This window comes from Dicentrarchus labrax, unplaced genomic scaffold, assembly GCF_905237075.1.
Source record: "Dicentrarchus labrax unplaced genomic scaffold, dlabrax2021, whole genome shotgun sequence".
In the NCBI taxonomy this organism is placed as follows: Eukaryota; Metazoa; Chordata; class Actinopteri; family Moronidae; genus Dicentrarchus; species Dicentrarchus labrax.
Window position 1 is genome coordinate 2,403,038 of NW_026136711.1, and position 23,809 is coordinate 2,426,846.

Below are 23,809 nucleotides of genomic sequence, written 5' to 3' on the forward strand. Positions count from 1 at the left end.
GGTAGAGCTGGCGACCCATATACACAGCAGCCCGGTTTTGAATCTGACCTGTGGCCCTTTGCTGCATGTCATCTCTTCTCTCTGCCCCCCTTTCCTGTCTCTCTTTAGCCATCTCTGTCAATAAAGGCATAAAAGGCAAAAAACAAACAAACTTTATACCCACCCTGTATATATGCAACATAAATGCACTCTTTCTTATCTTTATTTATTTATATTTTAAAAGTACTCTATCTTTTGTGTGATTGTTGTGTGATTTGTATATTTTTGTGTGATTGTATAATTTATGCACCACTGCACCAAGACGAATTCCTCGTATGTGTAAAAATCTTCCTGGCAATAAATCTGATTCTGATTCTGATTCTCTTCAAATAAGGAAGATAATCAAATTCATCTGCTGGGATATTATGCATTTTTTGTATGACTGTAGCTTAGGGGGTAGAGCGGGTTGTCCACTAATCAGAATGTTGGTGGTTCAAACCCTGGCTCCTTGATCATGAAAAGACATCTCTTCTTTCTCATACAGTAAAGACTGGACGCCTTTGTAGACAGGCTGACAAATCAGCTTTTCACTTTCACTGGGTGAAATATAGCACCTTTATTCATGACTGAAGAAAGCAATGTAGTAAATGACTCACAGTCTGGTTCTGAGCATTCACGGATTAATTAATTTGCATTTAATGGCCAAATGGTTTGAATATAATAATTCTGTCTGTAAGTCAAAAAACAGCATTCCTCTGTATTGTGTTGACTGCTAATGCAGACAACTCTGGGGAAAAGAAGGCTTGTAAGTGACAAGACTCGAGAATTACAGGCTAAATGCTTTAAATTACCCAGAGAGAGTGTTGGTGGCAACATTGAGATGCAGTAAAGCATTCCAGTAATCAAAGAGATGAGAGTGGGCAATGTATGGGACCGTTATTGTAGCAAACTATTTACAAATAGAGAGTTGTTTAACTGTATTTCAATCCATATATATTAATGGGCTGGAAATACAGACAATCCACCGGTTACAACTCAGGCAGGACTCTCAATTGGCTCTTTTTACATGTTACTTTTGCAGTTACATAACTCTCCACTAACATTTTTAAATAATTTGAGACAGGTCCAGTGAAAAGACAGTGCTGTTTGTGTTAAGGTGGTTGCAGTGTTTGGCAGTAAGGCATTACTATTAATAATATTACTAAATGTTACCAAAAAATAAATACTGTATTTTTTATTAATAATAATAATAATAATAATAATAATTATTATCATTATTAATATAATTATTTACAAGATTAGATGATGTGAAACTACATAAAAGTTTTTTTTATTTTTTTATTTTTTATTTTGTCACTTCATGTTATCACTCCTCTTTCCATTCTCTGATTAGTGATAGCATTTATTGTTTAGACTGGATTAGCTTTAAGTGTGAGTATTACACACCACAAATTCCCATTTAAACTGTATCATTTTTAACGTGTGTACTTCTGAGACATGATCATCTTTAGTCTTAAATATAGTGATGAACACTGCTATTTATTCAGACCATAAATTCCAGCCCACGCGTTCTAGTCTCCGTCCAACAGACGGCGGTACTGCCGTTTAAGTTGCTCAGCGACCGCCATTAAAGATACTGAAGAGCACAAGACCAATAAGAACCCTCGTAGTGAGGTCATGTGAGCTGAAAACATGGCCGTTTAGTGACAGGGAACTGCCGAATGACAACAATGCCGTTTATTGTAGTATAACATAACTTTAAAGTCGGGAATTAGTCGAAATTTTATATTCATCTTCACGGTAAAATTTTCCTTTTATATGATTACGCTAATAAGATTATTTCAGGACCTTTACCTTCTTGGCTTTATTGTGAGTGACTGTCATGAATGTAACATCATTTCAGAATAAGCTGTTGCTACAGTCAAATAAAGTTATATGCTGAATATACCTATGCCGAATTTATCGGTGGAGTCACAGAATACATATTCCGTAGTCACTTGTTATAAGATCACTAACCAAAGCAATAATAATCACTACATTTTTAAAGGGGAAATGGTGCAACGTTCTGCTTTCGTGGGTGTGAAGGATGTTATCAGGAGGACCTAACGTTACTTGTGCAGTTTACAGTGACGGTGCATTCCATGACATTCCTCTTTATTTTGATAGACAATGAAGCTGCGGGTCCAGCTGCAGTGTAAGAACCTACATGAATATCTGAGAGAGCTGAGTCCTGAGATTCTGGACAGACTGTATAACCATCCAGCAACATGTCTGGCTGTCTACAGGTATGATGGCTGAAAGTGGTTCATAATCTGGGGTCCAGGTACCCCCAGGGGTCCTTGTGCCCAGAAAATGGGGAATATGTTAATTTCACTATTTTTCATTGACTGTAAATGATCCCAATTAGAGAATGTATACAAATAACTATTCTGTTTACAGGATTCACACTCTTCACTGTTAATCTGTCAATCCACAGACAGCTAGGGAATAACTAAATGTGATCAGGTGGGGATCCCTGAGACTACATCATATCAAATATGGGTCTGTGACATGTGTATCAATTTGTAAAATTTGCTTTGCTCCAGCAGCTATCATTCAAATGAACAAGTTGGACTAACATTGCACAGAGTTCTTCCTGTTTTATTTATTCTATTATTTTTATTTTTATTGTTCTCCCTGTGTAAGTCCTGATTTTTAGAGCCTGGAGCACTTTTATCTTTTATCATGTTTGTCTGAGTTGTTTGTTGTCTTTATATTTGTGTCAAGAGGAATGCCTTGTCTTTTACTGCAAACCAAATACAGGTACAAATAAAGGAAACTTGTGAATTTCATTGTGTAATTTGTGTTTGATGTTCTACAGGGAACTGCCCTCTCTGGCCAAGAATTATGTGATGCGTATGCTGTTCCTGGATCAGCCTCTCCCCCAGGCAGCAGTGGCATTATGGGTGAAAAAAGACAGTCAGAAGTGAGTCCCTTGCTTTGTCATGTCACTATTATGCTAGTAAGAGCATTGTAAGTGGGGTGAACTACTTTGATTGCCTGTACCACTGTGTAACATTTCCCTTACTGACCTGCTACTAGGGAGTTTTATTTATGCACATACATTTTGTTTCATCTACATCCATATGATGATATCTAAAGATCTCCGTAATGAATGCATCCTGGTGCTCTCTTTTTCTCCCAAATTTAAAATCTATATGCCTCACTGTGTGGAACTCGTTGGGATCATTTTGTATAAGGTAAAATGAGGCCAGGGATTGCTGCGGGAGTCACCAGACTACTTTGACCAAATTAATGTAACTGATATTGTAAAATTTTTATTTTATAATGGTACTGACAGATAAACCATATTTACTGGGAACAGCTATGTTTGCTGGTTCAATCTAAAGGTCAGTGTAGAGATGCTTCATCTGATATACCAGATCAGTATCGGTGCTGACACTGACCTTATTATGTGGATCAGGTGTCGGCCAGAACATGAACTAGGGTTGGCACAGGTTTGGAAAGTGCTTGGATTTACTGAGCAATAAAGAGGTCCTTAATGTGCTTGGATTTAACCTTCTGGAATATCTGCGATTTAGCCATGTGTGCCGCATCATCTCAGAATTCACCTATGGTACCTTTTTCTTTATATACATCTGCATTGCTGGACAGTTAGTTAGATTGTTACACAGAACCATCTGGAAAGTCGTTGTTGGAAACTGTTTGTAAAAATACAAAAAATACAGGCCAGGTGATTGGATGAACCATCTGTCTATCACTATCTCTCACGAGCAAACTTCAACCAATCAGGTCAATGAACCATATAAGTCGAGCTAGATGAATTCTCACGTAATTTCATGTTCTTACGAGTCCAGCTTCTTGCAAAGTTACCATCAAGAGCCAGTGTTTGGTTTGTACATTCTTGGCTACTGTAGAAACATGGTGGTTCAACAGTAGAAGAGGACCCACTCCGTCTGTTGATAAAAACTGCTAAGATAACGATTCTTATTTTCAGGAGATTATACACAATGAAAACATAGATATGAATATCTATTCCATTTCTGACAATAGATTTTCCTAAATGTTACACAATGGGCCTTTAATGTTAAGGTAACTGTGGCTTGAACATTAAATAACCCCTTCAGGGTTAGAGGCTCTTTTGTCACCTATTAACTGGGACGAAAACAAAACCAAACAAAAACTACACATTTTAGAGTGATAACCCTTTCAGTTCATTGTTAGTTTTTTGTCTTTCTGCAGGGATCATGATGAATGTGTCTCAGTGTTGGCAGGACTCCGCCTTTGGCACTGTCAGCAGCTGCAGGGTGGTCTGCAGGGATACATTTTAAATCCAGTGTTCAAAGACAACCTGAGGATAGCTCTGCTCGGCGGGTAGGTCTTCTCTCTGTGAACACAGCGTTTTATCACAGCGCTGCAGCACTCTTCTCTGTCACTCTGTTGTTAGAAACTGTTGATTCCACAATGAAAATGCAGCTGCTGTGCACACAACTGTTTGTTCAATAGCAAACACACCTGCTACATCCTTGGTTTTACATCCTTACACTTCCATTTGAGCCTTGCGCAGCCAAGGGCATGGTTGGTTAGTTATTAAAAAGGATCCAAAATGTTGCAAAAATATAACTCCTACAGTATAAAGCAAATTTTGTGAACTCTAATATTTTAATGTTTTATTTTAAAGCTGCAGTAGGTTATTTTTGTTACAGTCATTTTTAGCCATATTTGCTGAAACTTCCACCGGGGCCAAGAAAGATATTTGATGTTGAGTCTCATTCCCAGGGCGTCAAATACAGATGCTTTGGGACCTTGGGAATGAGACTCCACAATACTCACTATCTTCATGTTTCCAACCCAAAGCGTCCTCATATCTTTCTGATTGGTTGTTTTCATTTAAGCCTGGTGGATTCTTGCAAATGCCATTAGGAGCACTAGAACCAGCCAGGGGAACCTGATTTTTTCACAGATTATCTGTCTCATGTACTACTGTCAGAATTCAGTGAAAATGTCAGCAATAATGACAAATGGTTATTCTTATAAAAGTTACCCGATGCAGCTTATAAGCTAATGAGACTATTTGCAGTACAGTAGCTACGGTTATCATCTGTTGTTTTAAGTGAAAGACACTGCTGTGTTGATGCACAGGGGCAGAGCCTGGGCAGATGAGGGTAGCACTCTGGGTCCGGATCGCCACGCACGGGACATTGACAGTCTTGACCGCTATGCTATGGAGCGCTGGGAGGTCATCCTGCATTTCATGGTGGGTTCTCCCTGTGCCGCTGTAAGTCAGGACCTGGCTCAGCTGCTGGTTCAAGCAGGCCTCATGAAAAGGTAAACAGTAGTAAGAGCACAGATCAGTTTATTTTTACACACACATTTCAATAATACTCATCAAATATGTTTTGTAGTGTCATGTATGTAACATGTAGTTCAGTTGTGTACTTCCATTATCCCAAATGTTTCCAACAATGTTCAAACTCAGAGAAATCAGAGTCATTTTATTCAGGTAACGCTGCGTTTCACCGGTCGCCTGTCAATGGCGTCATATCCCCTTTGTGCATGTGTCAGTGTTGTGGTTGTCTGCCAGAAGCTGTCATACATTGACTTTTTATCCAGTCTGAAGCCACATTTTTACCATCCACTGTTTAGATCTTGGTGCTTTTTAACTTTAGATTTGAACTGGATGAAAGACACAAACTGAGCTAATGTTAGCAGCAGCTCAGCTCGCAGCCCCTTCCGGGATGTCCTTTGTCTGCCCAAAAGTGTGGGAGAAGCAGTGCTTTTTAAGGTGGAACTGCTTTGTTCAGTGTTTTTAACTTTAATCAGTTTGTTTTGGAGAAGAGGAGACCTCTGTGGATAATTGGGCTCCCAGTAGAAATCTCCTGAACCATGAGCACTGAAGGAATTCTAACCGGGAGACGCTGACGGCAGTGACGGCAATGGTGGTGAAAACAACAACTCCCATGATCCCACACTACACACCATATCATCAAACATTGCATATTGCACATTTAACTTACATCTGTTATGGCAAAATCCAGCCAAAAACCCGATCATTCTATAGCGCACATTTTCAATGTATGTACAATTATGGGAAACCCACAATTTGTGACATCACAAAGTCATTCTTGGTGCAGTATGCAACTTCTTTAGTATCCAAGTCTGTGCATGAGCAAAATTCATCACAGGGAAGGTCATCAAAGAGGAATGAAAATGAATGTGGACTCTCAGAGAACTTACTCTATAGGTTGATCAGCCGTGACACACTAATGCTGTACCACATGTTGTCCTGTCTTCTTCTCTGCTTGTCAGTGAGGCAGGAGAGGCGCCCTACATCACATCAGCTGGTTTCCAGTTCCTCTTACTGGACACAGCCTCTCAGCTGTGGTACTTCACCCTGCAGTACCTCAAAACTGCTCAGGTACTTGTGTATCATCTGCTACTTTGACCTGATAAAGTTTGAAGATCCAGTTGGATTGCAACTGTAAATGTACATAGCTCATTCTAAAGGCCTTTACACAGCGGACACGTGACAAATGACACTATTAATACGTTGTCACAAACAGACTACTAGAGTCAGTGGTAGAGCAGAAACTCTTTCTGGAGAAAAAAATATTTTATGAAATTTTTGTGGGCTTTGAAGAGAGCATAAAAGATATAACAGCTTCAGTCCCACATAGGAGTCTGTGCAGAGGGGAAAATCACTATACCAACACACATATAATACAGAGTGATGAGAAACATAAACTATCAACAGTCTTGTTGATGTCTGTTCTGTACAATGTGATTGTTTGATACCTTTATTTGGGCTGCAAAAGCTCAGAAAACTCGTCCTTAATTAAAAAAAAAAAAAAAAGACTATTTTCACTGCACAGGGCTTAAGGTAACAAAAACACAATGATTCTTATTTTCAGATGATTATACACTAATGAAAACATACCACTGAATATTATATTCCATTTCTAATAATAGATCCTCCTTAATGTTACACACTGGACCTTAAAATAAGTTGAAACAGTGGTTATCAACCACTCATTACTGTGATTAAAGCATTGTCAAGCAGAGGGAGCTCTAATCAGTGACATGAGCTGCTGCAGATATTTGCTGGCATGAAAACTCAAGACTCTTAAGCTACAGTGATCCATTTCTAGGATTTCTGCTTCCTGCCAGACTCTGGTTAATGGCCCGTGTAAGCCTAATCAGTGCCCTATTTGTGGAAAAAAATGTCTATCGCCGGGAGTGGAATGAATGCTAAGTAAAGTAAAGTGGGCCTAACTAACCATGAACCGCTATGAAACTGCAACACAAAGAAACTAATTCTGACTGAGAGACGTTTCTACAGCAGCAGGTAAATTCATCCCAGTCCTCTTTGTTCTGTCAGCTCTGAATAATCCATAATATCCCAGTAAAGTAGAAAATGGTAATACAGAACCTTTTTTCCAGCTGACCCAATCACACTTGATTCTCTTCCTCTGATTAGTCCCTTTTAAATATAATTACTAATCATGTCATGCTCCACTTCCATCAAATAGCGGACATGAACAGAAGGAAAAATCCAAAGAGCTCTGAAATACTAAGATTCATACAATGAAAGCAATGTGCTGTACAGTAGAATACACACCAATGTATAATAATAATAATTAAAGCTGCAAGCAGCATTGGACGGGACTTTGCACTCCACGCAACTCTGGGTGTGCTGCGGCCGCGTCACGTGCTGTCGTAACACGTGCAGACCATCACATGAAAATTTCACGTAAATCAGATCAAAGTTGCCATGCAGAGCTTACATCCTGTTGCCAGTAGGTGGCGCTATCACTATATCTGAATATTATCACATAGATGTGTTCAGGGCGGGACTGTTATCAGACAAGTGAAGTTTGGAGCGCAGTGGACAATGTACATTCAAGTTATAGCAAACTCATGTTTTGTGGCAGTTTTTGTGGCAATTTCATGCCACGCCACAGACACGCTCACTCACCACATTCATCACATATCATCAACAATGTGTTTTGCATTTTATAAGTACATTTCAGCTGGATCTGATCATCCTGCTAGGAGTAGAACATGGAAGTATAAAAAATGGCAGGTGCTGCTCTCACTATTACTGAATATTATGACATAGACATGTTCAGGACTTATCAAACGTGAACTTTTGTTGCAATCGGATCATGTATGCAGAATTTATGACAAACCCCTCTTTCATGGCGAAGGTTCGAAATTAGACACCACGACACGTGTACGCTGTTTGACGGAATAACATAAATAGCACAACTTCTAATTGTGAATGTCTTTAGATGGGTGTGTCCAAATCTGAAGTCGATCCGATCAATTCCCTAGGAGGAGTTTGTTCAAATACAACGTGTGCAAATCGCTGGAAATGGCCGCTAAATCCAAAATGGCTGACTTCCTGTTGGGTTTGGGATATGGCGCCCACTGGATTTTTTGTTTGTCTAGATAAGATCTACACGTGTGCTGATTTTTATGCATATCGTTGAAAGGGGTCCTGGGTGGTACAGTTTATGGGCCATTTTGCCCTGCTCATAGTGGACCCCTACAAAATACGGAAATTATCGCCACGACTGACATATGCGCTGCGTTTCATGAGTTTTCGAGCACGGGAAAGCCTCCAAATATGCGTTTGTTTAGGAGGAAAAAGAAAAAGAAGAATTTCTTCAATTACAATTGAATTACAAAGAGTATTTTCCAGGATTTAGCATTGAACTCCTTACACTGTTCATAATATAAAGTTAAAAAGGATCAAAATTGATGGAGCGGAAAAAGAAGTATCACGGTTTTATACCTTGGATTCTTCCTTATCAAAACCTGCAACTACATTACCCACAATGCAATTTTACCAGCAACAGTTGGGTGTAGAATAGGGTGTCTTATTCTAGTAGCATGGAGCCTCAAGCAGCGATGAGTAACAGGCTACAGAGGTCAAGTAAACTCACTTCTTTATAACTCCACACCCCTAGATTTAAGCCTAAACAATGCAGACTTAAGTGACATCACTTAAGGAAATGTGTTACACTTCATTCAGCTTTGGAGATACTAAATGAAAAAGATAAATTCACATATCACATATGTAGTAGTAGTTTTTACACTATGGTTGACTATGCTAACTCAACATATGAAATAATCTTTTTCTGTTCAAAGAAGCAGAATAGTGAATATGATATGACATACTGTGGAAAAGTAGGCTGAATTTACCATGTGAGCTTGTTCAGGCAATACCACTCTCCCCACAATGTTTTTTGCCCAGAATTATTAGTGAATAACATTTATTTGTTCATGCAGATTATTATTTGAATAACCACTTTTAATTGAGAATGTCTCCATACATATATATATTTCATGCTTTGTCTCTTGCAGTCCAGAGGGATGGACCTGGTGGAGATCTTGTCATTCTTATTCCAGCTCAGTTTTTCTACTCTTGGCAGAGTGAGTGCACAGCAGTTTTCATCTGTTTGATTCTTTGTGCGTGCTAGAAAGCAACATAGCAACATCAGTGGTCTGAGGTTTTAAAAATTACTGCTTAGTCTGAGTTTCTTTGTTATTATTGATCACGTGTTGCCTGTGTGCCTCAGGATTACTCAGTGGAGGGCATGAGCGAGTCACTACTCACCTTCCTGCAGCACCTGCGGGAGTTTGGACTGGTCTTCCAGAGGAAGGTGATGCACTGAGAAGGAGAGGAAAGATCCACTAACACCACTTTCTTAGCTCCTTCACATTAGAAGAAACTGTATTGATCCTCATGGGTCACTGCAGACAGTACTTCCATTGCAACTAGAAAATTAATCAAAAAAGATATATTGAATTGAAATAAAAAGTGAGCAAATGTATATAATTATATGTAAGCTAATGATTATTTTCATTATCTATCTGTTGATCATTTTCTCCATTAGTTAATTAGTTGTTTGGTTCATAAAATGTAAACAAAATAGAGAAAATTGTTGATCACTGTTTCCCAAAGCCCAAGATGACATCCTCAAATGTCTTGTTTTGTTTTGTTTTGTTCACAACCCAAAAATATTCATTTTACCGTCATAGCTGAAATCAGAGAATTTGGAATTTTTTTCTTAATGACTCAAAATGATTAATCGATTATCTATATATTGACAACTAATCTATCAATCAACTAATCGTTTGGAGCTCTAGTAAGCAATAATGGGCTCAAAATTAATACAATTTGATAAAATTCAAATACCAACGCTTTGGTTGGTGGCTTGAAGAGAATTGATTGTTAAATCCAGGTCATCGCCCTGGGAATGAGACTCAACAATCAATTATCTTTCCTGGCTCTGATTGGTTGTTTTTGTTCAGGCCCGGTGGATTCTTGCAAATGCCATCAGGAGCACTAGGAGGAGCCAAGAGGAACCAGATTTTATCTGTTTCATTTACTACTGTCAGGATGTAGTGAAAGTTTCAGCAAACATGACCAAAATGTATTTTTATAGAAACTGCAGCTTTAAATATACTGCATATATTCTGATTCTGATTCTGATATAGTTACGATAAGTAAATATAGTAATATGTTCCTTTTCTGTAATTCTTCTGTCTTTTGTCATCAGAGAAAATCTAGGCGGTACTATCCCACCAGACTGGCCATCACTCTGGCTGCAGGAGTGACTACCAGCTCAACCTCCTCCTCCTCCTCTTCCTCCTCTAACTTGGCTTCCACTCCTGCCACTGGAGATGCAGGCTTCATTGTGGTAGAAACCAATTATCGTATCTACGCCTACACAAGTATGTCTTATCACTGGAAGCTTTTGTTCTGCATGGTAACACTAATAAATACATTTTACACAGTGGAAGTCTCTGTTCATATGAGACCATTGTTGTGATGGCTGGAAGACTTGTATATTGGATTATGGCCACACCAGCTGGCTGTGGTTTTCTCCTGTCTGTTCTGATGCATTGCACATAACTGAACAACACCACATTGCACCACAGATCATTAAAACCAGTGACTACCACCCTTTTTTTTCTGGAAAACTGCTTATTGGTGTTCTTTCTGAGAGCTGTTCAGATCAATCTCATGTCTGTGTGTTAAGTACAGAACTGAAGTCAGGATGTGGTTAGCCTAGCTTAGCGTAAAGATACACCTACCAACACCTCTAACCATAATTCCGTTTCTCAGCTCATTGATCCTATTTCGTTGTTTGAAGATGCTTTACATCTGCAGCCTTTGACAATTGTCCATCTATTCAAATTATGGCATTACTTCACGGAACCTGTACTGACTCCTTTGTGTGTACTTCCCAGACTCAGAACTTCAAATCGCCCTGGTGGCTCTCTTCAGTGAAATGCTGTATCGCTTCCCTAATGTAGTGGTGGCTCAGGTTACAAGGGAGTCAGTGCAACAGGCCATCGCCAATGGCATCACTGCACAACAGGTACTCAACTACTGTACGCACTCTTCTACCACAGGGGAATATAGGGTATTCAAAGGGAGAAATCCTGACGCATGGGAAGGCAATATGGCCAAAATCTTCTATGACGATATGTCATTTTATATCACGATAACTGTATATATTATGATACAGTAATTGTTCTGTAAATTATAGCTGCAGTGATTAGTCAATGTAATCAGTTGAACTGCATTTAAAAAAGCCCTGATTTGTAATAAGTCTCTCTTACCCTCAAGATTATTCACTTTCTAAGGACCAGAGCTCACCCTGTCATGCTCAAACAGGTACTGTACCAACTCCGACCCTGTCTGTCCGACTCTCCATTCTCACACATAACTCTAATAATAATGACTGGTTCTCCTTCATCTCTGTGCTTCAGACCCCAGTCCTGCCTCCAACCATAACAGATCAGATTAGACTGTGGGAGCTAGAGAGAGATCGACTGCAGTTCACAGAGGGTAAGCATGCTTATTTGTGTGTGTGTGTGTGTGTGTGTGTGTGTGTGTGTGTGTGTGTGTGTGTGTGTGTGTGTGTGTGTGTGTGTGTGTGTGTGTGTGTGTGTGTGTGTGTGTGTGTGTGTGTGTGTGTGTGTGTGTGTACAAGCCTAAGGAATAGTCTGGAATTCATTGATGTTCATGGATGACAGGTCATTTTGATCTAATTGCTAGTATTTAAGTAACACATCTCCTTGTTTTCTGGTCTGCTCCTGTTCTAATCTGCTTTCTGTTCTAATCTTTCCACAGTACTAATTCTATCAGTACAACAGAATCATATCCTACTCACCACTCCTCTTTTTAACGCAAATACTGTTTTCAATGACTAATTAATTGCTGTTTGTTCCACTTTTGTCATGTTTTACATTAAAAGCCTACTAGTGGGGCGCCTGGTTAGCTCAGTGGGTAGAGCTGGCGACCCATGTACCGAGGCCTTTGCTGCAGCGGCCCAGGGCTCAAATCCGACTTGCGGCCCTTTGCTGCGTGTCATCCCCCCTCTCTGTCCCCCTTTCCCCTTTCTAAAAACTACTAGTGGTTCAAAGGGCAAAATTCCTAGCTGTCCTGGTAGACTGTAACTATGAAACATCGGTAGGAAGGGCTGAGTTTTAGAAGTCATTGTAAGTAACAAGTGAAGAAAATAAGTATCGACATTAAAAGAAAAACTTGTAGAATGTATGTGCAGACTTTATATGTTTGTAGTCCAACAAGATGAGCAGAGCGATGAGTCTGGAACTGAATCAAATCAAATTGATGGTGTCACTACAATTTCAGCTAAATCTCCCTGTTAAACTTTAATTTAAAATGTTCAGTTGTTTGTCTGACCTAAAAGACATAGAGACCTACTGTAAAATATTCCCAGGACATCTACTGTAGAACAGTGACCACAACCTAGGGTCACAACACCAAAAGGAACACCAGCAGTCTTACGAGCTTTGCAGTCTTTGCAGCAGCTGGTTCGTCCTCACTCTCTCTCTCTCTTTGTCTGCTCTTCAGTTTGAAATAAAATAATTACCAAATATCCTGGAAATAATTTTTCACCATAATGTTGTTTTGGAAAAGTTTAATTGTATTTTAGCCCCTCAATCACATTTGTTGTTGTAGTTGATTGTTATTTCTACATGCAACGAATATTTTCTAAATTTATTTTAATAGGCTAAAGGATGAGAAGATTAATTTTCTGTAAAATAAATTCTACTTGCTTTGAACTCTTATTTATGCTCCACTGGAAAAATTGGCTGTAGTGAGAACATCCAAGCGTGCCACGAAAGCAAGCTTGAGTGTCCCATAAACACTGACACTGATTGTGAGCAAGTGCTGTCCTGTATTTTCAGAGAAAGGAGAAAAACTCCTGGAAAATGTCCTGAAAAAGTCCCAGAAAATGATTTCTTAAAGAGTGGGAACCCTGCAAACTCTTCCTGGCCGGCATTCCTGTTGACAGTAGCTTAAAAGCTTAAAAATGTTTTTAAAATGGCAAATACTGGAAATGGCTGGAAATAACTGGTGAATTATTTAAGTACTGGCTTTAATTTGCAACATTTTTTTGTATTTTCAGCTTCATTAACATTACAAAAAAAACTGGAATCTAGAAACACTTGACTGACAGGAAGTGGGAAAGTGAATGTAGTGGAGCCTGAGATTGATTTCTCAGTCCATCTTCATTTGTCCTGTCTGAACTTTATGCTTGTTAATAGAGCTCAGTCAGTAGAGCTGTCTGAGCTGCTGTACACTGTAATAGAGAGGATGAGTATCGATGCTGTGCTGGCCTTTAACCTCATTAATCCTGTCTGTCTTCAGGAGTGCTCTATAACCAGTTCCTCTCCCAGGCTGACTTTGAGGTGCTGCGAGACAGAGCTCAGGTAGGATTTTATCTCCACAACTGAATAATGTTATGTTTTGTAATCATGATTATACATTTATATGTATATACACTTAGTACTATTACACAAAATAACTTAGACGGAGCTATAGGTCAACATGATCTTTTCCCTTTTTTAAATCAATTCTCTGCTGTTGAGGGCCTCAGACTGTCCGTTCGTCCAGTAGCCTGCTGCTGTTTAACGTAGCTGTTGTGGTGCAGGGTCTGGGCTGCCTGGTGTGGCAGGACGTGGCTCACAGGGTGATGGTGGTGACGCCGCAGGGACATAGCGAGGTCAAGAGGTTCTGGAAGCGACAGAAGTCCCACACGTAATGGAAGGAAGAGAAGAAGGCGCAGTGATATCACACCTGATGACAGTTATTGCTCCAGTGTCAGGATTTTCCTGCTGCTACAGTTGTTCACTGCTGTAGGAGAATGGAGAGGAATGACAAAATGTTGACTTCCATGTATTTTGGATTAAATGGAGAAAATATATCTGCTCACTCCTCTTTCCTTTTAAGTAGTTATGTAATTTTCAGTTAAGCAAGTGATGAAATACTGTCTTTTATACTGTACATAAAAGAGCGGTCAATGAAACATTAGCAATATGTATCAACATCATTACCAATTAAAGCTGCAAGTAGCAATGAACGGGCCCTCGCACTCCACGCAACTCGGGGTGTGCTGCGGCTGCGTCACGTGCTGTCATAACACGTGTGGACCACAACATGAAAATTTCATGGAAATCAGATCAAAATCGCATCGCAGTGCTTACTTCCTGTTGCCAGTAGGTGGCGCTATCACTATATCTGAATATTGTCATGTAGACGTGTTCAGGACTCTTATTAAACGTGAAGTTTCAGTAAGATTGGACTGTGTACACTGAAGTTATGAGTTCTATCGGTTTTATGGCCAGTCGGCGGAAGTTGACACGTCGTCACGCGCAATAGCACAACTTTTGATCAGCAATATTTTTTTACTGTACTGACCAATTTTGAAGTTGATCCGATAAATTCCCTAGTAGGAGTTCGTTCAAATACAAGGCAAAAAAACGCTGAAATTGTACCAAGTTTCGTTTTAATCACACGTGCCGATGTGGAAATAATAACTTCTTAATTTTAAAGAGCGGCCTGAAATTGTGCACGATGCCTAAGGAAGACAAGCGCTAAAGAAATTATAGGCGGGAGTGAGCGGGGCCTATTTGGGGAGATGGAGCTCTATTCACCGAACGCATTGATATAAGGTCTTTGAATGTGCGACAAGCAATGCGGAAGTTATTAGCCTAAACGCACTGGGAAGAGTGGCTAAGCCATTTTGCGATGCCCATCTGTGGGACCAAGACAATACGTTAGTGTTATATGGAATTAGATTTGTGCCAAAAGAAACAAACAAAAATAGGAATTTGAGAGAACATAAAACTAATTTCAAAAATAAAACTTATAAACTTGCAATCAAGTATCTCAACTAATGTCACTCACTCAGTGCTTTACCTTGCAGTTATACAGCCTTTTCTGACAGGAAAGCTAAATTAAATCCCTCTTTCCTCTTTCCTCTCCGAAACCTTGCTTTACTTTACTTATAACACAACAAAATGTTACTCACAGACAATATATGTATGTAATAAATACTTACATTTAATTAGTTTTTCTTGTTGTGGATTCTTCTTATTCTTCTCTCCGTTAGCGCGCCAGCTACCTACACATAATTTACGGGGCACTGAGCCTACTGTGCTGTCAGTCAAAAACTGATTAGCCAATGGGGACGCTCTGCTGATAAAGCCCGCCCACCCGAGAGGTTTGTGCCAAAACTGCAAACAAAAAATCAGGGAGCGCAAACGAGAGAGAGCATCAGAGAGACCGCAAAGTCGAGTGTCAGCGCAAAAGTCTGAGCTTAGAGAGAGAAGGAGAGGGAACCGTGAACAAAATAATGTCAATATTTTACACTATTTGACAAATTATCTGATTGTAAGTTACAAGTTTTTTATTCTCTCAAATTCCTATTTTTGTTTGTTTCTTTTGGCACAAATCTAATTCCATAGCGTTAGCCACGACTGAATTTTGTGCAAAGTTTCATGAGTTTTTGGGCATGTTTAGCCCCCCAAAGAGTGATCAAATGTTAACAGAAAAGCTGATTTTCGCTGCCTCGACAGACTGGACCATGTAATGGCAATTTTTAAGAACCTATACAACCCTTTTGACCTGGTCATTGAAAAGAGGCTATTATATGCATATAACCTTTAGCCCTGTTTCTATATACACTCTATGTCCAAGTAAACAGCGGGATGTTGAGACTTCACTAAGAAGCCAAGGACATGATTATCTCACCACACTGTCTGTTTACTGTCCTAGAACTTAGGAATGTGTAACTGTGTTAGAGTGACGCTCCAACAGGGATAAAACCATACTGCTTCTTCCAATCTCAGCTCTTTCGGACGTTCACATACGAGAGTGTGTGACTGTTGTGTTGAGACCATTCACGGATGACTTGAATAAAACCTTACAGAAAGACAAGATCATACTTGCTTTATTAAAAAAATTGCCACCACAACCAACAATGTCCATACCAAGATGTTCAAAGGGGGTACCAACAATGGGGAGAGGCTGGCTGTGTAGTACAAGTACTGTGTCTCAGGCTGCTTTGGGAACCACTAGCTGGTCTCTCTCTTTAGAACTCTTTACTAAACTGGGGTCATCTTGGTGCATCTGAACTATTTCCGAAGGCATTTTAAAAACTAGTGGGAAATCTGGAGCTACCGTATCTGATGGACAGTGTGCTGGAATCTTTCCTGTCTCCCTTCGTCTGCGTGACTTCTGGGACTTCCCTGGCTACAGAGGGTTCATCTACCAACTTGGCCTGGGCTCTGGTGACAGCAATATTGCACCTAGTAGGTTGGTTTAACAAATCTAACAAAACTGGCAGGTCGCTACCCAACACTACTTGGAAGGGAAGATTGTCAGCCACTCTAATGTTTAGAAGGTAGGGTTGCTCTTGCACTTGAATGTAAATGTCAGCCACTGCAAAAACTAAACTGGGTAGGGCTTTTTATCCCTGTGCACACAGCAGATGGGAATAGTTTCAAGGGTGCGGATAACATTAGAGGGGACAAACTGCCTGTGTACCAGTGTCTGATCACTACCAGAATCAGTAAGGGCCTTTAGAGCTTTACCGTTAATTTAGACATAGTTATTATCTTCATGGACTGATCATTTTTAGGTGTAAGGTCATTTTGATGGGACACAAAACACATTTGAGTGAGCTTAGCAGGGTTCTTGGGGCACATGGATTTTGTGTAACCTTTTTGTCCGCACAGGTAACAAATGGGCACTTTGAAAGTAAGAATTTAATGGCTGGTTCTTCCTCATAGGAGCCTAAAGGCCAGGACACACCAACCGGCAGAAAAGCAGTCGGACTGATCAGTCGGCTCCCGTCTCCCCGAGTCGGTCAAAAAAAGTGCCTCCGACAACACCAAACCGACGCCGACTGGAGCGTACGTTCTGCGCGTGCACGAGGCGTAATACGTCCCCATAACAGCAGGCAGTGCTAATCTGTGTTGTCGCCCAAAAAAAATTAAAACCGGAAATGACGGATCACTCTAGACCTAGTAAACACAGAGCACGCTGTCGTCAGGCATTGTTTTCATCAGAGATTGTTGATAGTAGTCAAGAAGGATTGTTATTGTCGTTAGTCGCTGAACGGAAAATACGATGGCTAATAATAACAAGATACTGGCATTGGCATAGTATGTTTACCATCGTCACTTCCGGTTTTCTCGTGCACTCACTGATTCGCTAGTCAAGGGCTAGCACTCCACCAATCAGATTGGTCATTGAGGCCGACGGCCAATGGCCGATTCGACATGTAGAATCGGCCGACTGACGACGGCACGGGACACACCAAACCGACTCGAGTCACTGACCTTGCCTGACTGTCCGACGGCCGATAATCAGGTTGGTGTGTCCGGGCCTTTACCCACACCAGGTGCTGCCCTCTGATAGTGTTGAGAGGATGTGGACCTGCGGGTATCTTTTGTAGCTTTCCAGGGAGATCAGCCAGCAAAGCAGCCTCTGCCGTCGTTGAATGGTCATGTTCCCTTATCCATACCTGAAGCTCAGGAGATAGCGTTCGCAGATACTGCTCCAAGATAATCATTTCACCCACACAGCGATCCACTTCCCAGTCAAGGGCAGTTGATGTGTGCTCCGGGGTTTGGGGAAGTGCGAGCCTTCACCTCGAGCAATTGGAACTGATGTTGGAGTGCCTTAAACCGCTGCTCTTGGCGTGCAGACTCCTCAGTCGAGCATCCCGGGCTTCTGCTGGGCCATGTGGGCATGGAGAATGTCAGCTATGTCCACCAGCATTGGTTCTCTGCTGTGTTCACCCTCAGTGCCTGTGACTCCTCCTGAAGCTCCAGTGTCTGTGCCATGTCCTTGCTCCTCTTGTCCAGTCTGTGGTTCCCGGAGCTCCCCACGATTTCCTCTTCCAATCTGTCCTCCACGTACACAATATGCACAGGCCAAATACACAACATGTACACCATCTACATAGTCATCTGCTGAAGTTTTTCTGAGCTCACCTTAAAACTCTGTTGTGTGTACGAGCAGAACTTTGTGACATCACAACACATAATAGTAGTATAATAGTTTTCATTAGTGTATAAACACCTGAAAAACTGTTTGAAAAACAGACCCCAGCGCTATGGAGGTCACTATGTTTCCACAGCAGGGACAAACCAAACACAGGCTCTAGATAGGGCTGTTCACAGTTTTTGCCAATTTTGCGTAAGGGAATGGAGGGTGAAGCAAGGGAGTTGCAATCTGCAACTACACTGTTAGATGCAACTAAATCTTTGACACTGGTCCTTAAAAAAATCTTTATGCATCCATAATCAATGGAATGAGTGAGGTCTTGAGTCAGTCAGTGAGTGAACAGGTGACCTGACTTGGCTGTTTGAGGACCCCACCCCATCTGAGGTTGCTTTAGTAAAAAAAAGGGCAGTTGATTAGATCATAGGGTGAACACGTTTGCCACTTCATGTGGGACTGATATTTTTATCCCTTGTCCCACGTCCCACATACTGAGTCAATGTCCCATATTTTAAATGGTTCTAGTTTTCTAAAGTCAAACCATTGCAGGACAGACTGTGAAGAGAGCAGAAAAGTGGCTATTTGATGTCACTCAAACTGTGCACACGTGGGTAAAGTGCAGGTTAACCTAACAGGGAAAATTAGGAGTCAACGCAAAGTCACAAGCTATGCAGATTTAGGCAGAATATAATAGAAACTACCACAGAGATAAGGAAAAGCAGCTTCAACAAAGACTGGGAAACTACTTAAAACTAACTGGCTTAAGCCGGTGTAAGGCGAGTATTGCATAAACCATAAGAACTGTGAAACTTTAGCTTTCTATTAGTCTTTACTTAGCGTGGGAAAGTTGCATTTAAATAAAATCTGGTTACCTTATAATAATAAAGCATTGGTCCCCAAATTGTTTTGTAAGACGTACATCCACAGCCCAGTCCCATCAACTCAGGTACACCTTCATCAACACCACCGTTTATGTACAAATGTGTTCATTTTAATTAATTTCAAACTGTATGTTATTTAAATGGTAAATGGACCTGTAGTTGTATAGCGCCTTTCTAGTCTTCCGACCACTCAAATCGCTTTTACACTACATGCCACATTTACACAGTGACAGATCATAAACATCTCAAATAGAAACATTCATACACATTCATCCTGCAATGCACAGCATCAGGAGCAATTTGGGGTTCAGTATCTTGCTCAAGGACACCTCGACATGCAGCGGGAGTGGCCACTGTAGTAAGTACTCAACCTACATGGGTCGTGTGCTCTACCAGGTGACTTACTGGGCGTCCCGACATGTTAAATAATTTAACATTCATTGTCAACCAATTCTAGTTGACACTGCTGAGAGCTGCTTCTTCTCTTTTGCTTTGTGGTGCTTGCCACATAATAGTAAATCACAGTGCACTCTGGATGCTTTGTGACACCAATATATTACTACAAGCATTTATTTTGTTTTTTTGCATTAACAGGAATAAAATATTGGCACATATCGGATAACATATATACGACGGAGTATTAGGGCCAGACTGAGAAAAAAATCATTTTATTTTTTGGGAAATTACGAGAATAAAGTCGTAATGTTATGAGAATAAAGGCGTAATGTTACGAGAATAAAGGCGTAATATTACGAGAATGGTGTAATAATAATACAAGAAAAAGTTGTTTTAATGAGAAAAAAGCTTTGATAGAGTTATCAAGATCCGACGTGACCAGCTCAACCAAACAGCAGCCTCAGCCTGAGCCCAGCAGCCGCTGTTTGTCTCAGTCGTACTGTACAGTCAACAGGTAAGCTAACGAATTGATAATTTAATAATTTCGTCTTTAATCAGTTTTGCTGGCTGAGCCAACAGGCTGACCGTTCTCAGAAAATAACTACTTTATTCTCGTAATATTATGACTTTATTCTCGCAATGTTATGACTTTATTCTCGTAATGTTACGACTTTATTCTCGTAATGTTACGACTTTATTCTCGTAATGTTACGACTTTATTCCCGCAATGTTACGACTTTATTCCCGCAATGTTACGACTTTATTCTCGCAATGTTACGACTTTATTCTCGTAATATTACAACTTTATTCTCGTAATGTTAAGACCAGTGACGGCTGGTGGTGATTTTGGGTGGGTGGGCTAACAAATGCATTTCACTCATCAATACGTCACACAGCAGCAACAGCAACAACAGTAGCATCACACCAAGTTACAGTAACAACATTGTATACTTTGTTATAGCAAGTGCTCTACGGCAACACGAGACATACCCAAAAGAATGACCTGATGCCAAAAAAAACCTCTCTGTTTTCTTTCTCTCTCTCTGTCTCTCTCTCTCCCCTCTGTACACATCAGCACACGTCAATTGTGCTACAACAACATTATAGAAAAGTGCCAGCAACAATTTGCAACACCATGTACAAAAAAATAAAACTATCTACAAAACCAAAGCAAAAATAACAGTATTTGTATAAGAGAGTTGTTTCAGAGCTGGACATACCTTATTTAAGAAGCAACTCACATCGACGGCCTTTCTGTGACGCAAACAGGTTAATCACCATGTCATTAAAGTGGTTTTTGGATGAAGTTCTGCTTAATGGACAGCATAGCCAGTGCGTTTCGCCTGTCCTGTCCTGTCCTGCATTGTACTTCTAAGAAGGAATTCTTTTCAGTGTACTGAAACCCCTTTCTGACTCTGCAGATGTCATGGGGGCTGTGATGGCTATTTGGGTTACTTTCAGTGTTTCAGAAAAAGTTCTCTGAAGATTGTTCTCAGTCAGCATCTTCAAAAGTGACATTGTGGACATTAGGCCCCCAAACTCCACACTGCTGTACATCACCATTAGCTCACCTTTCAGTTTCTCTCTGCAGATCATTGGGTAATGTTCACATGCAATGTCCAGCTGCTTCTGCGGGAAAGTGTTCTTAAACAGCGGAAAGAATTCAGGGTTAATAAGTTCGAAAGACACCAAGTGCCTGGCTTTCTCAAAGCGAGCCTTTGACTGCTCGACCATTATGTCACAGCACTGTGCGGCTACTGACACATTATCTGAGCGCTGCATCCTGCACGGCTGCAGCGGCTGCAGCTGGGTCCGCGTCTGGATGTGGCTGATTGTCATCTGTGGTCAGCTTGTCATCTGTGGTCAGCTTGTCATCTGTGGTCAGCTTGTCCTTCAGTTCAGCTATGGAGCACAAAAAATTCTCCAGGACCTGTCTCGTTTTGAGAGAATCTGTGGTCTTAGACGTGTCCTTTGCAACCTGTGTGTTTGACAGGTGATAGGCTAATTGACCTTGATTGATCGCTGGAGTGAAGTGGGAGATTCATCGGACCCCCGCAGGGCAAGCTCATGTCCCCCACAAAATTTAATACAGTCCACAATCCATGATAGTGAATGCCCTGTTTCTCTTTACCAGCTTGTTGTGTCTCTGTACAGTGATGCGGTGACCCTCATCAAGCTGACAGACAATGTTCACTTTACCCAGCAACAGTGATGCCAGTAACGCGTTACTCCATTCGACCGTTTTTTTCAGTAACGAGTAATCTAACGCGTTACTATTTCCAAATCGGTTATCAGATTAAAATTACTTATCCAAGTCACTGTGCGTTACTATGTTTGTCATTTTCCTCAATAAAAATATATTTGCTTTCTGTCTCTGGGAGTGAAGTCATGTAGCCTATGCGACAAGTCACATTTTCAGCATGAGGACAGTTCACGTGTAGGCTACGCAGACACAAACATAAACAACAATGGAGGGAGGAGAGAGATGTGCGCTTGCTAGCTGGAAATACAGTCACTATTTTGAGTTTGCGTCAGCTAAAGATGGTACTATTAAGGTTCGTTGTACACTCTGTGCTGGTGGCGACAAAGTGCTATCTAGCTACAAAAACACTACGTCAAATTTGAAGAAACATTTGGAGTTGCAGCACTGCACAGTCAAACTTACAGAGCAAGTCCCACCAGGTGGTACGAAGCAGAGAGCAGGAGGTCCCCCACCACCCAAATAATAAAAGCTGGACTTCGGTGCGAAACCAGTAAGTGGGGGAGAGTTGAAGAAGTTGGTTGGGCAGTATGTTGTAGACTTCAAATGTCAGGAGATACATTGTTGACGTTTCTGTTAAAAATGCACTTCCAATAAAGTGAGTGTTGGCAAAACCGGTTGTCATTTATGTTGAGGCGGCGGGGGTGTTGTCGGCAGCTGCTAAATGTAACTAATAAAGTAACTTGTAATCTAATTTAGTTACTTTTAAAATCAAGTAATCTGTAATCAGATTACTTTTTCAAAGTAACTGTGGCAACACTGCCCAGCAATGACAGCTTTACGCTATTTTCAATGTGACTCATGCTGCATTCATGTTTCCTAATTTTGTCGGATAAATGTTTCAAATCCACAATTCCTTGTTGGGTCCAAGCCGTATCTCCTCTAAAAAGCAAACATGGGAAACAGAAAAGTGAATTCCTAGCTACACTTGCCGTTAGCCAGTCCTTTCGCTGAAACCACGTAACACAAAAGTTACGATTTTGTCATTTGTCCTTTTGTGTTATTTGAACATTGTTTGGATGATGTTTCCCCAATCTCTGTACTTCCAATTTTTCCTCCAAAGACTTTAAAGAAAATTGATTAGAAAGTAAATAATCCACCTCGTTCATGTTCATGCTAACGCCCGACCATTACCACAGTTGCTCACATCCCTCTCTCCATGTTCTACTACGAACTAGCCTCACTGTACTGTACTGTGGCTACTGTGCTGTGATTGGTCGAAGGTCACTGGCCTTTGGGCTGAATGAATTTAGCCCAAATGGGCAGCACATGAAGGGGGCGTGCCACGACACCTGTCAATCAAAATTGAATGGAAGCTTATGCTACTGTGCTTGGCCTGTAAAAATTAAGCCCATTCATAGGAAAAACCCAAGATATATCATATATCCTGGGTTTTTCCTGTCACTTTGGTGCTGTTGCTGCTCTTGGTTCTACCAAAATTCAAAACAATATGTTCTGAAGTTTTTAATAAGTTTTTCAACTTTACTGTAAAAGATAGGGAGGGCTTAGCCCTGTCGGCCCATATATACCAACCGTCCCTGGTTACGACTTTATTCTCGTAGACCTAATATTATGACTTTATTCTCGTAATTTCCAAAAATAAAAATAAAAATAATGACAATACATTCATTTAATTCTGAATAGGGTTCTCTTTTATCTTATTTCTATTAAGTATTGTTTTATCTTCGAATTGCATTGTTTTATCTTCGAATTGCATTGTTTTATCTTTGAATTGTGTCGTTTTATCTTCGAATTGCATTGTTTTATCTTTGAATTGTGTTTTTAAAACTTTGAATCATGTTCTTATATTTTAATTATGTTGTTTTAACCAATACTTGTATTGTTTTTGTTGTTTTGTCTTTGAATTGTGTTGTTTTATCTTTGAATTTTGCTGTTTTATATTTGAATTGTATTGTTTTGTCTTTAAATTGTTATTTTTTGTTTGAATTGTTT

At 40.4% G+C, this 23,809-nt stretch overlaps 1 protein-coding gene and 1 long non-coding RNA gene across 4 annotated transcripts in view; one reads left to right on the forward strand and one right to left on the reverse strand.

The window, feature by feature from the left end:
- LOC127372052 (uncharacterized) overlaps window positions 1-23,809 on the reverse strand; it is a 281,035-nt gene that overhangs the window by 129,731 nt on the left and 127,495 nt on the right. The gene's annotated exons all lie outside the window — the stretch shown is intronic.
- Window positions 1,640-14,231, forward strand: gtf2h4 (general transcription factor IIH, polypeptide 4). 2 transcript variants are annotated; one of them, XM_051415347.1, is made up of 14 exons: window positions 1,640-1,779; window positions 2,146-2,264; window positions 2,840-2,944; window positions 4,222-4,353; window positions 5,122-5,307; window positions 6,289-6,397; window positions 9,349-9,417; window positions 9,564-9,647; window positions 10,548-10,722; window positions 11,242-11,372; window positions 11,624-11,671; window positions 11,767-11,845; window positions 13,676-13,737; window positions 13,959-14,231. In XM_051415347.1, exons 2-14 carry the CDS (start codon window positions 2,149-2,151, stop codon window positions 14,067-14,069), a joined length of 1,407 nt encoding a protein of 468 aa, XP_051271307.1. In that variant the 5' UTR covers window positions 1,640-1,779; window positions 2,146-2,148; the 3' UTR covers window positions 14,070-14,231. The 2 variants fall into 2 exon arrangements, with proteins under 2 accessions (XP_051271307.1, XP_051271308.1); XM_051415348.1 differs by lacking the exon at window positions 1,640-1,779 and adding an exon at window positions 2,419-2,484 and having other exon boundaries at window positions 2,158-2,264.